This window comes from Haliotis cracherodii, unplaced genomic scaffold, assembly GCF_022045235.1.
Source record: "Haliotis cracherodii isolate W230 unplaced genomic scaffold, xgHalCrac1.p SCAF_17, whole genome shotgun sequence".
NCBI lineage: Eukaryota > Metazoa > Mollusca > Gastropoda > Lepetellida > Haliotidae > Haliotis > Haliotis cracherodii.
This window is the reverse complement of record NW_027266272.1, coordinates 27,280,494-27,296,937: the sequence shown is the minus strand read 5'-3', so window position 1 is coordinate 27,296,937 and position 16,444 is coordinate 27,280,494. Positions and strand designations below refer to the sequence as shown.

General features: G+C 40.6%; 1 protein-coding gene across 1 annotated transcript in view; it reads left to right on the top strand.

Annotated features, from left to right (window-relative positions):
• The window catches only part of LOC139465031 (serine/threonine-protein kinase 17B-like), an 84,708-nt gene that overhangs the window by 38,543 nt on the left and 29,721 nt on the right, over window positions 1-16,444 (top strand). Inside the window, exon 2 of the mRNA XM_071246705.1 lies at window positions 8,098-8,310. Coding sequence (XP_071102806.1) covers window positions 8,098-8,310 — 213 coding nt within the window. The remainder of the gene's footprint in view (window positions 1-8,097; window positions 8,311-16,444) is intronic.

Genomic DNA, 16,444 nt, shown 5'->3' with positions numbered 1-16,444 from the left:
TTAAAGGGTTCATGATTAAAGAGAGCATGTTCTGGCATGTTAACAACCTGTTCAAAACTAAGGAGTGTCTTCATTTTGTATAGCTCTCAGACACCACTTGAAATAGAATCATGAAATACTGTGATGATTAATTAACAAAGATAGCGGCATGTGTTCTAATACCATTAATGTGAAAACAAGTCATTCCGCCAGTGAGGAATATTACTTGCTTATAAATGACAAAAATTGCAAAGTGTGCTTTTCAAGAAATGTTTATTTGATAGAGATAATTATCATCATTGAGTTTTGATCACGTATTTACAATTTGTGTAAGAATTGTCAGTCAGGTGACTGCAAGTGTTATATATAGCAGAGAACTTGGTCAATGACGCTACATCCGCAAGATACTACATCCGCACGTTTTTTTTCTTTCAGTTCATGCTGGTAATCTATGTATGTATGCTGCACACGCTAAATATAGTCTTCTGACAGCCAAAGGTTGGATACTAATCACGTGGTCAAAACTCAGTGATCATGTTTATCACTAGCAAAATAGATATTATTGTAAGAGCGCTTTTTGCAATTTTTGTCATAACTGAAATTAATATTCCTAACCGGCGGAATGACTTGTTTTCACTTTGTAAGTATTAACACACCCAGCAATCGTTTATTAATCATCGCGATATTTCATGATTCTGTTTCAAGTGGTGAGGACAATAACACCATGTACCATGTGATGCGAGTGAGTGTGATGGATGCCACTGTCAGTTTTGCAAAAAATATCACAGTGGCCTTAAATAACATCTGGACCAGGGGTTGACTGTAAGAACAACTCTCAACATGGACACTATCAGGAAGGTCACACCTTGTAACCACCTGCATCTGCTTGTGATGAGCAGGGGTACTAAGGGACCGTTTCTGTCCTGAAATCCCAGCAAGGTTAAATAGTCAAGCCAGATATCTGCTGCTACACACTAGTGCTGTAACGATTACACTATGAAGTCAATACAAATCGTATCATGAAATAGGGTAACAAATACGACTATTAATTCACGAATACAATAACAAGTCAGTAGTTGATGTATTATTTGTCATATTCAGTGAAACAATAACAACATGAATTATTTGACATTGTTTGTTAATTATTGATATACATGTGTTATACATTTATATACTGCACTGATCCAGGTACTAGTATCTGCTCAAATGCAACAATGACCAGTGATATAAATATTATAAAAGTGTTGTTTTTGAAGAAATCTATGCATATAATATGTTCTTAAGGATTTTATTTGCTGCAGGGTATGTAAATGCACATGAGTGCATATTCATAAATATTTTATTCTAGTGCCCACGAACAATGAATTCAATTCGTGTAATATACGTTTGATTCACCGAATATGCGAGTGAATTGTAACAGCCCTACGTAACCCACTGATACTCTATGACTGGTAACTGTCATGTCCATGGACATAGGAAGGTGTTTAGAGGGACAACTTGCGCAGTGGGTTTCAAAAGCCTCGGGGGATTTGATGGACGTAGATTAGAGGTTTCTGAGGGCAATATGATGACACCAATCCTCCCAGTCTTTTCTCCTTGTTTGTACCGGACTCTGCAGCTACCGTACAACCTGACACACTGAGTCATAAAGCACTGAATAAGAAATGCTGTGACTCATGTGAATGATGTCATGTTCTCTGCTGTCAGCAGGACTCTGGTTGACAAGGGGAAGGTTGAGGATGACATGTTGTTGATGACCTGCTCACTGGGTCACGGCGAAGATCTCGTACTTTATATAGTAGAATGACCGTAGCTCATACGGGAGCTATGCTCAATGCTAAAACTGTATGTTGTCTGTAGTTGAGTCTCTGGGTTCCTAAGGTTTGTTGTTGTAGTACTACAGGGTTCGTCTTCTGGAACTTTGACTTGGGTTATCCAAAATGTCCAAAAGATGTTTTCATAAAGAATATAAAAGTTGGTAATGATATGGAAGAAGGCCCTATCAGGTTTTCATAAATTCATGGAAATGTCTTAATGCCATTTGTCTCCAACAGTATCACTGTATTTGCATCTAGGGACCACTTATACATTCATGCTTTTGACAAGATCCGGGGTAGAATAGGTCTTCAGCAACCCATGATTGCAGTAAAAGGTGACTGTGCTTGTTGTAAGAGGCTACTGATGGGATTGGGTGGTCAGGCCAGCTGACTGGGTTTATGCATGTCATTGTATCCCAATTGCATGGATTGATGCTCATGATGTCAATCACTGGATTGTCTGGCCCAGACTTGATTATTTACCACCTGCCGTCATATAGCTGGAATATTGCTGAGTGCAGCAAACAAACAAAGAAAACATATTTTGACAATTAGGGTTGTGACAAGGACCTCTTTTCTTTCATGTTTCATTTCAAGCACTGCTGTTGGTGTCAGTACCCACAATCCAGGATTTAACAATGGACCTGTGTGTTGTGTGATGTTGTAGTGCATCTGTCTGGTGATCAGGTCAGTCACTGCTGTTGGTGTCAGTACCCACGATCCAGGGTTTAACAATGGACCTGTGTGTTGTGTGATGTTGTAGTGCATCTGTCTGGTGATCAGGTCAGTCACTGCTGTTGGTGTCAGTACCCACGATCCAGGGTTTAAGGATGGACCTGTGTGTTGTGTGATGTTGTAGTGCATCTGTCTGGAGATCAGGTCAGTCACTGCTGTTGGTGTCAGTACCCACGATCCAGGGTTTAACAATGGACCTGTGTGTTGTGTGATGTTGTAGTGCATCTGTCTGGAGATCAGGTCAGTCACTGCTGTTGGTGTCAGTACCCACGATCCAGGGTTTAACAATGGACCTGTGTGTTGTGTGATGTTGTAGTGCATCTGTCTGGAGATCAGGTCAGTCACTGCTGTTGGTGTCAGTACCCATGATCCAGGGTTTAACAATGGACCTGTGTGTTGTGTGATGTTGTAGTGCATCTGTCTGGTGATCAGGTCAGTCACTGCTGTTGGTGTCAGTACCCACAATCCAGGGTTTAACAATGGACCTGTGTGTTGTGTGATGTTGTAGTGCATCTGTCTGGTGATCAGGTCAGTCACTGCTGTTGGTGTCAGTACCCATGATCCAGGGTTTAACAATGGACCTGTGTGTTGTGTGATGTTATAGTGCATCTGTCTGGTGATCAGGTCAGTCACTGCTGTTGGTGTCAGTACCCATGATCCAGGGTTTAACAATGGACCTGTGTGTTGTGTGATGTTGTAGTGCATCTGTCTGGTGATCAGGTCAGTCACTGCTGTTGGTGTCAGTACCCACGATCCAGGGTTTAACAATGGACCTGTGTGTTGTGTGATGTTGTAGTGCATCTGTCTGGTGATCAGGTCAGTCACTGCTGTTGGTGTCAGTACCCATGATCCAGGGTTTAAGGATGGACCTGTGTGTTGTGTCATGTTGTAGTACATCTGTCTGGAGATTAGGTCAGTCAGTGACGTGTTGGGAGGTCGACCTCCTGGCATTACGTGCAGTACAGTGTCGGGGGATGCTTGTGTCGAGACCGGCATACAGGAAGCTTAGTCATAGAGGATATCCGTACACCGTCTATTAAAAGTTTCAAATGTTAGTGTTGAGTTGAGACTGGACATAGCTGGGCCTCATGATGCAACATGGATTCCTCTGACGGTTAAAGCAAGAGAGGTGAAATAAAACCCAATAACAGCCTTAATTTATAAAAATAAACAAGCAGTGTAGAAACTGCATCATGAATCATTGATTTGATCAGGTGATTTTGTTTGGGTGTTCTCTGATGTAATGCCATGGTCTGATCATTGATTGGGCCCCAGCAATAACTCCATTGAGCTACCATGTCTATAGTAAAGTGTAGAGTACTGTTGACAGGGGAGTTCAGTCCTCAATGCCCTATTCCTGTCATAATCATTGTCTGGACCAGACAGTCCAGTGATTGACATCATGAACATCAATCTAAGTTTTGTTTTTTGTTTGTTGCACCTAGCAATATTCCAGCTATATGACAGTGATCTGTAAATAATCTTGTCTGGAACAGACAATCCAGTGATTGACATCACGAGCATCAATCTACTCAATTGGGAAACTATGACATACATAGGTCACAGGTCACTGCGCCTGACCACCCAATCCTGTCAGTTGCCTCTTACAACAAGCTTGGGTTGCTAAAGATCAATTCTAACCCGTATCTTCACGGGTTTCGATCTACGTAAATTGGGACAACTGACTAATGAAGATCCTGTGGATAGATGCTCATGTTATCAACCACTGGTTTTCCTGGTACAGACCTTATTATTTACCATGTTTACAGAGGCAAGGCTGGACTATTGCTGAATCTCTTAAAACAACATGTATCCACACATCCAAAACGTGGATGGTTAGAAAGGTTAAAAAGAATACTTTGGAAAGTAGTCATAAAAAAATGGAAAAGTAATTTACTCTCTAATCAATAATCATGTCAATCATATACAAGAAGCTATTTTTATTTCTTGAGGAATACATGAACAAGTAGACAAAGCTGCAGAAAACAATCCAGTAAAGGCAACCTTTCTTATCTCTTATATGGTTGGATAAATCTTCACTTCTGCACGCTTCGAATAAAGCAGGATAAATGGCTGATTCGTGAGTTTAGTGTCTCTTGTCATTTCCAAACACTGCATCATAATGTCTCCATCATCTTTGATCGATTGCTCCTTGTCAGGTCTTCCATCATCAGCTTGTTGAAACTTGTTCTGTATAGCTGGTGGTAATATGCATACTTCTACAACAGACTGGCAGTGTTAGAAATTGGCACTTGTAATAAGTCCTTGCCAAACTGACCAAGGACTAGCAGAAATTTGCCCTTTTTAAGGGGTTTACTATATGTTATCATTAAAAGGACTACTGGAATTTTTTTTTAAACTGTTAGTTTCTATCGCTAGTCTGGTGTACGACCTGGATGCTGTTGTACAAAGCGATCTTAACTAAGCTCTAGGGTGATCGTAACTCCCATACCTTAACAGAGCGTTAGGGTGATCGTAACTCCCATACCTTAACAGAGCGCTAGGGTGATCGTAACTCCCATACCTGTGAAGATCTGGGGTAGAATAGGTCTTAATATTGGGCACCCTGATGCTTGCCGTAAAAGGCGACTTATGGGATCGGGTGGTCATGTTCGCTGACTTGGTTGATGCATGTCATCTGTCCTAATTACATGGGTCGATGCTCGTGATATCACTGGCTTGTCTGGCCCAGACTCGATTACTTACAGACCGCCGTCACATAGCTGGAATATTGCTGAGTGGCGTTAAACAAAAAACAACAACAAACCTTAACAGAGACTTGTGACAGTCGTAGTGCTAAGGTTGTATGGTACAACGGCACGATGGTCAACAGGTTTAGCATGTGTTGAGGTGAATAGTTAAACACCTGGCTTTAAGCCTGTCAGGGATTATTGATACATAATGATGTATGGAAATAGCCTACAGCACACAGCTGTACAAGTCTGTGTATGATTTATCCACCTTGATCAGGCCTTGGAAATGTTGTAAACAATATTAAATATGATCTGGGTCAGAAGTGTAGGCAGTTGTAGGTAGTGTACAATGTCCGTGAGTTTTATGAAAGAGTAAGTTGCAATTGGAATATATGTGCATTTGAGAATGAATTACCAAATATTGCTGATTCACCAATATTTCAGCTGCTAAAACTGAAAGTGTTAATAATAGGTAAAAATGGAAATTTGAGTGTTGGAAAAACCAGTGTAATAAATTATGGGGAGGGGTCCTTGTGGACCATTGGCTTTAGTATTTAAATCTAAGGCAGAGAGCATTTATTCGTCTGATGAAGGAGTAAGTTCATACCCTGAAACGATTTTTTCCTCATAATAAAGAAGTTAACATCCATATATTCTCTTCCTTATGTGTATCACTTCTAAATCCCTTTCAAAGACTCAGTAATTTTAGTCTAATATTTATAATTATTTGACTTTCACTCTTGATTTCAAACCCTGAATACAATTACTTTTACACAGCAGTGTCAAAATATTGTGAACATACAAAATTAAGAGGGAATAATTATCAATAGCATATGTATAAAGTCCCTGAGTGTCAAATATAAGGGAACTCCTCTTATACTCTCTATCAAGACAGCTTTTGTTGTACTTAATGCCTGCTGGTAATGATTGTAATCATACAGAGATAAAAAGTATTGATGTATTTTTTAACCAGATAGCAGTAAATATAGGTCACAAAATATGTCTAGCCCACAGGTTACATGCAACCTTTGCCATGAGTGAGTCACTGTGTAACGCAGCCTCCCGATGGGTCTGTGTGGAGGACGACTCGAGGAGTGTAACTCTAACATTGTGTCTACAACATGAACCAGTATACCTCTGTATGCCTGATGTAATAATAGCCTCGGATTCATCTAAATATAAACATCCATTATGATTTTGTACATGTTATATGATAGTTGTGTTATCAGGATATGATAAAATGGCTTACGATGTCAGAATAAGCTGTGGTCACATGGTTATTATTTATTAGATTTTGGAACTAAATACATCGCTTGATGTTATGCTTTGATATAATGGTTTTGTGTTATGGAGTGTGGTTTTATTCCGCTTTCAACAATATTCCAGCAATATCACAGCAGAAATGGGTTTTACATATTGTACCCATGTGGGGAATCAAACCCGAGCCTTTAGCTTTTAGCCATTATGATCAAACGCTTTAACCCCTGGGCTACTTCACCACCCTTTTAATGGTGGGGTTTTTTTTAGATATGGGTTTAAGGATGTATTATGCTTATTGGTGTGATTATTGTTGATATGGCCATTTTTCCTCAGTTCGTATGCTGGCAGGGCTGCTGGGGTACACTTCATCATGCTAACTATAAACATCCTTCTTACATGGAGATTGGTACAGGTAGCTGTCATTGACTAGTAGCATTTGAGGGCTGTAATTCTGAATTACTTGGAACTACAATGTGTGAAGCCCATTTCTGGTGTCCCCCGCCGTGATATTGCTGGAATAAGGCATAAAACCAACTCACTCACTCACTCACTCACTCACTCACTCACTCAAATTGGAACTGAGTATTACTGACAGAAAATATGTTCATTGAAAAGATTTTGGTTTGTTGAAGCAGGACTATCTACAAACATTGAGGACCGGCAAAATAAGGTTAACACTAGTCCGGACAAGTCCTCAAAAAGACAAATGTCCAAGGCTAACCACATGAAAAAGCAAAAGCTTGAAGTGATGAAAAGGCTTGAGAATTTGTCAACATGCTGTCAAAAATGATTATCTTTCAATTTGTTTCATACCATATAATATAGCCTAGGGGTAGCCTTGTGCTCATCATCACGCTAAGGCCTGGGTTTGATTCCCAACATGTTTTGTCACCTCCAGTGTAATGTCTAGACTGATGATTGTTTGGACCTGAGGCAAGACAGCTAACCCTTGCCTCAACTTAACTAACCCTAAGGATCGGATAGGGGCACCTAACCCTAAGGATAAAAAGGGGGAGTTTAACTGGCAAGGGCTTTCTGACCCTAAGGGAAATGATATGGTATTTGATCTGAAGGGGGTGCCTAACCTAATGAACAGATGTTGCTGTAGCTATTTTGACCTACAATTTTAATCAATATTGCAACTAACATAAATTTAAACATTGCAAAAAGAAATATTAGTTAAAATTTTTAAAAAACTCCCCACCTAGTCAGTGTTAAAAATTAGCGCCTGCCCATAGGCCCGTGGCAGGTAGAAATCGTGTGGGGCCCATAGTTTCAAATTTGTATGGGTCCTTACGGCATGTAGCAGATTTTCGAGTGGAGTTATTTGTCAAAATATGCTACTGTTTTATAAATGAGGGCCTAAAGAGTTTAGTTTGGGCCTGCATCTTCTAAAATCTGTGGGTCCTGATGGCAGTTTTTTTATTTCACACACTGCACCATGTCCATTTTAGCTGATAAAAAGGTACATTATCCTTGGCCTTGAGACACAAATCTTCACAAAGTATGTGTGCGTTTGAGTTTGATTTAAGTTATTATCTCCAATATTGTACATATTTGCATGTAGTCAAGTGCCATGTTGAATAATTATCATATTTTGTCTCTAATTTCAGAGGAAAATTTGCTGTGGTGAAAAAATGTGTGAACAACGAAACTGGGGATACTGTGGCTGCCAAGTTTATCCGAAAACGGCGGAAGGGCAAGAGCTGTCGAGAAGAAATATTACGTGAAGTGGTGATGCTTGAACTTGCCCTAGCTCATCCCCGATTAGTGGATCTCCTCGAGGTGTATGAAACACCGTCAGAACTCATCTTGGTCACAGAATAGTAAGTACATGCAGATCAGTGCTTATCTGTGTTAAGTCAATCTCAAGGTGTTAAAGAAACCTCCAGATATCCTCGAGGTGTTGAAGATACCTTCTGATCTCCTTGAGGTGTTGAAGAAACCACCAGATATCCTTGAGGTGTTGGAGATACCTTCAGATCTCCTTGAGGTGTTGAAGATACCTTCAGATCTCCTTGAGGTGTTGAAGAAACCACCAGATATCCTCGAGGTGTTGGAGATACCTTCAGATCTCCTTGAGGTGTTGAAGATACCTTCAGATCTCCTCGGGGTGTTGAATATACCTTCAGATATCCTCGAGGTGTTGGAGATACCTTCAGATCTCCTTGAGGTGTTAGAAATACTTTCAGATCTCCTTGAGGTGTTGGGAGATACCTTCAGATCTCCTTGAGGTGTTGGAGATACCTTCAGATCTCCTTGAGGTGTTGGAGATACGTTCAGATCCCCTTGAGGTGTTGAAGATACCTTCAGATCTCCTCGAGGTGTTGAAGATACCTTCAGTTCTCCTTGAGGTGTTGAAGATACCTTCAGATCTCCTTGAGATGTTGGAGATACCTTCAGATCTCCTTGAGGTGTTGGAGATACCTTCAGATCTCCTTGAGGTGTTGGAGATACCTTCAGATCTCCTCGAGGTGTTGGAGATACCTTCAGATCTCCTTGAGGTGTTGGAGACACTTTCAGATCTCCTTGAGGTGTTAGAGATACCTTCAGATCTCCTTGAGGTGTTGGAGACACTTTCAGATCTCCTTGAGGTGTTGGAGATACCTTCAGATCTCCTTGAGGTGTTGGAGATACCTTCAGATCTCCTTGAGGTGTTGGAGATACCTTCAGATCTCCTTGAGGTGTTGGAGACACCTTCAGATCTCCTTGAGGTGTTGGAGATACCTTCAGATCGCCTCGAGGTATTGAAGACACCTTCAGATCTCCTTGAGGTATTGAAGATACCTTCAGATGTCCTCAAGGTGTTCAGACATCATTTTGTCTTATCAAGGTGTTCGGACACCATCCCATCTCCTCAATGTGTTGACACACCATTCGGTCTCATCAAGCTGTATACACATCACATCGCCTTGACGAGTTCCTTTATCACAGTGTGACTAGATACCCGAAAAACCCCTTAATTATTGAATCTGAAAATGGTTTTGGAGTTTTTCTCCTGAAAGCCTCTTTTTTCTTTTTGCTTAAAAATGCAATAAGTGGGAGATCTAAAATAGATATCAAACAGCCTCCAATCTATACCGTTATCCTGTGAGATCTCCGCCACTTGTCAGGTGAATAGATCCACCTACACCAAACAGACCCTAGTGGCAATCTCCCATGACCAGAATCATCGATCATTCCGCTGCCTACTTCCTTAATACAGTGATCCCTCGCTATTGTGCTCTTCGATAAAGTGCTACCTCGGTTACTACGCTCGGTAACGCATGGCTCCCAAAATTTATGTACACTTTTAATACAGTTACTGAGAGTTTTACACAGACATAATTATATTGTTGTTCGTTGTTCATTTGCACATAACGCTTCTAATTGCATAATCAACCGTTTATCGCTGAATGGAGTTCTAATAATCTGTTTGAAAACATCCGCGGCAAGTCCCGGAAATACGATTGTTCAACTAGTTAACTTTTCACACTATACATCCTTTGATCTTAGAAGCGCATGCATGTAATAAAAGAGAACCACAAGCGAAGTTTATATTCTTAATTAGTGGGCAATCCAATTTGAGACGACACTGTCACACACATGTAGTTGCTGTCACAACACGGCGGTCATTCATTTCGTAATCGCGCTTTCGTAACATCGGCTGGGTTTTTTCCGTAGTTATAACAAGCGATTTCATTGGATTAAAATTTGTTTCTAATGACGCTTTCTTGCCGAAATCTGCTACAAGCTTCGTGATTGGTCAATTTTGAGCACGTGACCTCAGGCAGCCAATCAAATTATAGCTGTGATACCAAGCTTGTGTTTGATAAATTTCAGAAGTTGGCGAAAGATTTTTTGTTAAATCGTGTTATTCTGAACGTTTTAAGCAGGAAATCACGATATATATTAAAAATATGCAACTTCATGAATGTATCGTGCTAGGTTACGAGCTGTGACAAAGATTTTTCATGCACATATTTTTGCATTAAACGTTGTGTCCGAGCCGAGAATTCAAGGCGACGAAAGCCGAGATGTCATTTGACTTAACATAACACGCGATCGCACGAAACGATGGAAATAATAACTTAGATGTAAGTTTGATTACTTTTAGATATATTTTTGTTGATTTTATTTATCACTTTGTATAATATATTTAAAGATTTGCTTAAAACGTCTTTATTTTGCTCGTTGACATGTTCGATGCGGACCCGTTGTCGAAACGTGTGCCCGAGAATTTTATTTTCAATAATATCGTGGGAAATAGTGAATATTTTTTTAATTTATAGATAAAAAATGATAAATTGAAATGGAATACGTATTTCAGACATTGTGAAATGTGACAGATTTAATAAATGAATGATATTACAGGTAGAACTAGGTCCATAAAAATATATACTATTTTGACGTGACGTGAGATAAACACATATTGATGATTTGAGATTTGCCGAGCGCGCTCCCCCGCTTCGGCCTCGGTTAAACGGCTCATCGTCTATAACGCCCACCAATTATTTGGACCCCATTGGTAGCGCTGTAGCGAGGGACCACTGTACACAACAACTCACAGCTACAAGCTGCTTAATTCAACCAGATCAATATCCTAAATCAACAGCACACTGTAGCAATGTAGCATGTAGCCAAGTTCACCTTGAAGCCCATGGCTACAGCAAGATTTCAGCCATTACAAACTACCTTCTTCAGGTAGAATGGTAAATTACAAGGCCATTAACGATGCGCCTGTGCAATTAATTGATTAAGTTCTGATTATAAGCATTGCTGTTATTGTGTTCTTGGGAAATCATTGAATTGGGACATTCTCTGGATGCAGATGGTGTGGGTGCTGGCTTGTTAGAAACTAATTTCTATGTGTCCACTAATCGTTACAACTAATTGATATGTCCTCAAAGGACGTCCTGTAGGACTCAGGAAGTCTACAATGGTATTTCCTTTCAGGCCATGGGTTTCCATCATGCTAGAAAATAGTTTGGGCATTGCTTCCACTTCTAATATGACTTGTTCTAAAAGACTCCTTAGAAGGTGGATGGACAGTGTTTCATGGGAACCAAGAAATGGACTTAATGTCAACATTCATCAAAATAATTTGGAAAATTGATATTTAGGTTTATGAAGGTGCTATTTTCATGTCTTAGATTTGTGTACTGTAGGGGTGTCACGATAAGTCGAAATATCGATATATCGCAATTGGTAAGCACTTAAAGTCAATAAATCGATCGTTAAATCAGTTTCTGATCAATAGTATCGATTTCAATTAGGAATATCGATAGTTTCGATTGTTTAACAGTTTCAATAAAATACATGCAATGCTGTTCAAATTTGTTTTTCATTTGATCATTAGTGGTAGTAATTTACACATGGTAATGTTGAAGTTTCTTTTTCTTAAATTATTAGGGTAAAGAAAAAGCAAATCAGTCATATCTCAAACTTTACTTTTTATTTGTTGTTTTGGTTATCACATTCAAAGGAAACTTCAGTTCCAAGGTTTAATTCAACTCTGAAATCCATCTAAAATGGTACACTGAAAACTATCGATATTTATCGCAATAGTTTCTTTCAATATGAATAGTTATCGCAATAGTGATTTCCAGGCCAATAGTCACCCCTAGTGTACTTTTACATCAGTTTTTTACTTTTCTCCTAGAAGAAATATTCTGTTATAATGAATCTACTGACATACATCAAGGAGGAAGTAAATGTGATGTTTTTAGGTGAACATGTATTTTGAGCAGTTTATGTTGACTGTTGTAGTCAGGCTTTGCCTGGGAATGTGGAAACCTGACAGGTTTTGTCTCATTAACCATATATTGAGTGACCATCTGAGACACTTGTGGTTTCAGGGAAATGGCTTTCTTGGTTGATGAAGTCCATTTCAGATCAATCTGTATCAACTTTACTTTCATAAATTCCAAATTCTGTCGGTTTGAAGAGTTAGGGTAGGATGCAAGTTCATGTTCTGTGCTGACGTTGACATTCATTATCAACTGTTTCCAGAAGATGGAGAGGTGACATTCAGTTGAGGCCATCTGTTATCTTTTGCATCCAACTTGTTACCAAGGTAACATTGTTATTGATGTTTGATTGATTTTTCAAAGATTTAAAAATGGAAAACTGTATTCTGAAACATGTTTCTTTTATATCGTGGTATCTCTACATGATGGCTTTTATGGATATTCTATGAAACACCCAAGTTGATTTATGATGAAGTTTCAAAATGATCTCTTTTCATTCATTTCAACATGCAGAATTGAACTTTGTTCTGATATCAGCAAACACATCAACAATGGAGCTACCATTTTGCAGGAGACAGCGTGAGAGTGAAGTTTGTTATATGCCTAAGTTAAACATATTCCATTTGCCTGTAAACAATTAAGCCTGGACGGACATACTAATGGTTGATAGCATAAGCAACTATTCATGCCATTTTGATAAGATAACACACTATCATCTTTGTCATTTGGCACTGCCATTCACTTTTCAGAGTAATGTACCTTAGACATGTCAGGATCCATAGGTCATGGGTTCGAATCCAAGATTTGCCCTGATTTTAATCCTTGGTTTGTCAGCACCATGCTTGTAGTTTTAACCAGACTGGTGAACCTGTAAGACCTACATGATTTCCAACATCAAGGAACGCCTACGTGGTCAGGAATCTTGAACACAACGTAAAACCCCATTTCACCTCACCCCCAACATTAAGAGGTTAAGCTGACACAGGAATAGAATTGAAACACTGTCAATCCTTTAATCACTCATGCACTCTCTGGCTTGTTCATTTATTTGAGGGGCAGTTGGGTAGCCTAGTGGTTAAAGTGTTGCTCGTTACGCTGAAGACCTGGGTTCGATTCCCGAGTGGGTACAATGTGTGAAGCCCATTTCTGGTGTCCCCCTGCCATGATATTGCTGGATTTATTGCTAAAAGCGACATAAAACCATACTCAATCACTCACTCACTCACTTGTTTATTCGTTCGTTTGTTAGTCAGCTCTAACCATAAGCAGCTAGCTGTTCTGCTCTGGAATCTTCATGGGGAAAAACCAAAGAGTTGAGAATAAGAACATTCTATTCTTTTATCTTGTCTGATGTGCTGGTTTTCGGTGATGTCAGAACTTGCCATCATTGTTGTATCAACTAAGAGCTTTATCAGAGTCAGATTGAAAAATGGCATCGTTAAGGCTGTCACGTCGGCTTCCGCAAGCCTGATACAGTTTGTGATATATTCCCCGTTATCAGGAACAGCAGAATCCCACTAGTCATCAGTCCAGTCATTGTAGTATCCCGTTCTACTGCTTCAATGTCCCACACCTGCAAACATGTCTACCCAATACTATTGATCTTACCGGGAAATTAAAGGAGGTGTATGTCTGTATAGAAATAGTTGTCAGGAATGTGATATATGATGGAGGATTTGTGGCTTGGAATGCCTGTGTGATCGGTGTAGGGGAGGCAAGAATAGTGGGCGTCAGGGAGGCTTCGTGGCTTGGGATACCTGTATGTTGATGTGGGGTGGAAGAGGCAAGGGGGAGGCAAGAGTAGTGGGCGGTCAGGGAGGCTTGGTGGCTTGGGATACCTATGTGTTGATGTGGGGGGAAGAGGCAAGGGGGTTGGTGTGAAGTATGATGGAGGCTTCGTGGTTCAAGATACCTGTGTGTTGGGAAGGGGTGTGTGTGTGTGATATGCAATGGAGGCTTCATGGCTTGGGAAACCTATTTCTTGGGGTGGGGTGTGTGGGAGGGGGCTGATATGTGATGGAAACTTCGTGACTTGGGATACCTTTGTGTTAGGTTGGGGGTGATACATGTGATGGAGGCTTTGTGACTTCAGGCATACCTGTGTGTTGGGTGCAGGGAAGTGGTATGGGGTGATGGAAGCTTCGTGACTTGGGATACCTTTGTGTTTGGGGGAGGGAGGGATTGGGTGATATGTGGTGGAGGCTTCGCGACTAGGAAAGCCTGTGTGTTGGGGATGGGGAGGGGATGATATGTGATGGAAGCTTCGTGACTTGGCATACCTGTGTGTTGGGATAGGGGTGGGGGTGATATGTGATGGACTCTTTGTGGCTTCAGGCATACCTGTGTGTTGGGGTGGGGTGGGGGTGGGGGTGATATTTGATGGAAGCTTTGTGACTAGGCATACCTGTGTGTTGGGATGGAGGTGATATGTGATGGAGTCTTTGTGGATTCAGGCACACCTGTGTGTTGGGATGGGGGTGATATGTGATGGAGTCTTTGTGGATTCAGGCACACTTGTGTGTTGGGATGGGTGTGATATGTGATGGAGTCTTTGTGGATTCAGGCATACCTGTGTGTTGGGATGGAGGTGATATGTGATTGAGTCTTTGTGGATTCAGGCATGTGTGTGGAAGAGGCAAGGGGAGGTTACTAATAGCCAAAAGTAACTAAGGAGCACCTTAAGGAACAATCAACAATTATTTTGGGTTGTGATACCTGAGGCAAATTACTTTTGCCTTGTGTTTTCTGGAACAATTATATTTTTTTAAAAAAGCCCATGCCCCTCTCACCAAAATATCAAATTGTTGGTTCCTTATTTGTCATATTGTGATAACATAAATAAAAAAACTCAGTTTCTTTGCATCCCTGGCACTCATTGAAGGAAAAGTTGCCCCCTCTTCACAGCTCTTGTAGGTCTCCCGTACAGAATCAGTCTGAGATTGTGAGAGATTCTTGCAGTTAGGGCGTGTGTGTCTGAACATTCAGCCCACATCTGAAGCAGGAAACATTCAGCAGATGCTCCATCCTACTCTTCAACACACACCATCAAATAGCTTGCAGGTGACGGAGGTAGTCATGGCAGGTAGCTTCGTAAGTCTCTGCCCAGGCCAGCTATGCACACGGACGGAAGTAAACCCAGGATCATTTTACAGCCGTTGTAGTTGCAATATTCAATATAGGGGCGGGTAGCGTAGTGGTTAAAGTGTTCGCTTGTCACACCGAAGACCCGGGTTTGATTCCCGACATGGGTACAATGTGTGAAGCCCATTTCTGGTGTTCCCCCGCCGTGATATTGCTGGAATATTGCTAAAAGCGGCGTAAAGCCACACTCACTCAATATTCAATATACCATCCTTGAAAAAGTGCTTTTCTGCAAAGTTCATTTGCTATATAACCAGGATACCAGGAGCTTAAATTTTTGTTCTTGACAGAAAATTGATTAAGCTCTTCAGTAACCATTATAAGTGTTATGATGTCAAGGAAGGAGAACTGTACCGTTTTAAAGATCACGACAACCTGCACATTCACAAAAACCCAGTGCATATTATACTGATCAATACCCCAAACAATTGATTGCCTTGAGAAATAAAGTACAGGGAATATTTCAAGTGGTTGGTTGGTTGGGTTGTTGTTTAACGCCGCACTCAACAATATTCCAGCTATATGACGGCGGTCTGTAAATATTTGAGTCTGGACCAGACAATCCAGTGATTAATGTCATGAGCATCGATCCACGCAATTGGGATCGATGACATGCATCAACAAAGTCAGCGAGCCTGACCACCCAATCCCGTTAGTCGCCTTTTACGACAAGCATAGTCACCTGTTTTGGCAAGCATAGGTTGCCGAAGTCCTATTCTACCCCGGAATCTTCACGGGTCATATTTCAAGTGACCAGTATTATAAGTAACATTGTCTTATTTCCAAGCCTTTTCACAACCTGATCATTTATGATGTGTGAATGGTAGGAAGAAAACATGGTCAGCCATTGATTGAAACACATAGGACAGGCATCAGTTTCTTGGCAGTGTTCTACATTAATCAACTGGCTAACACTTGGAGGCAGGTCACATTAACAAATGTTATTTTCTCACCAATCAAAAAGGCACCAAGACCCATCTGGTTGACTTATTTTGAGCTGTTTCTTTGAATGAGGTCCATGTTTTTGGTTATGTTCTCTGTACAGCTGGGTTTAGATTGTATCCTTTTCTTCTGCTCCCATGAAAGGAGC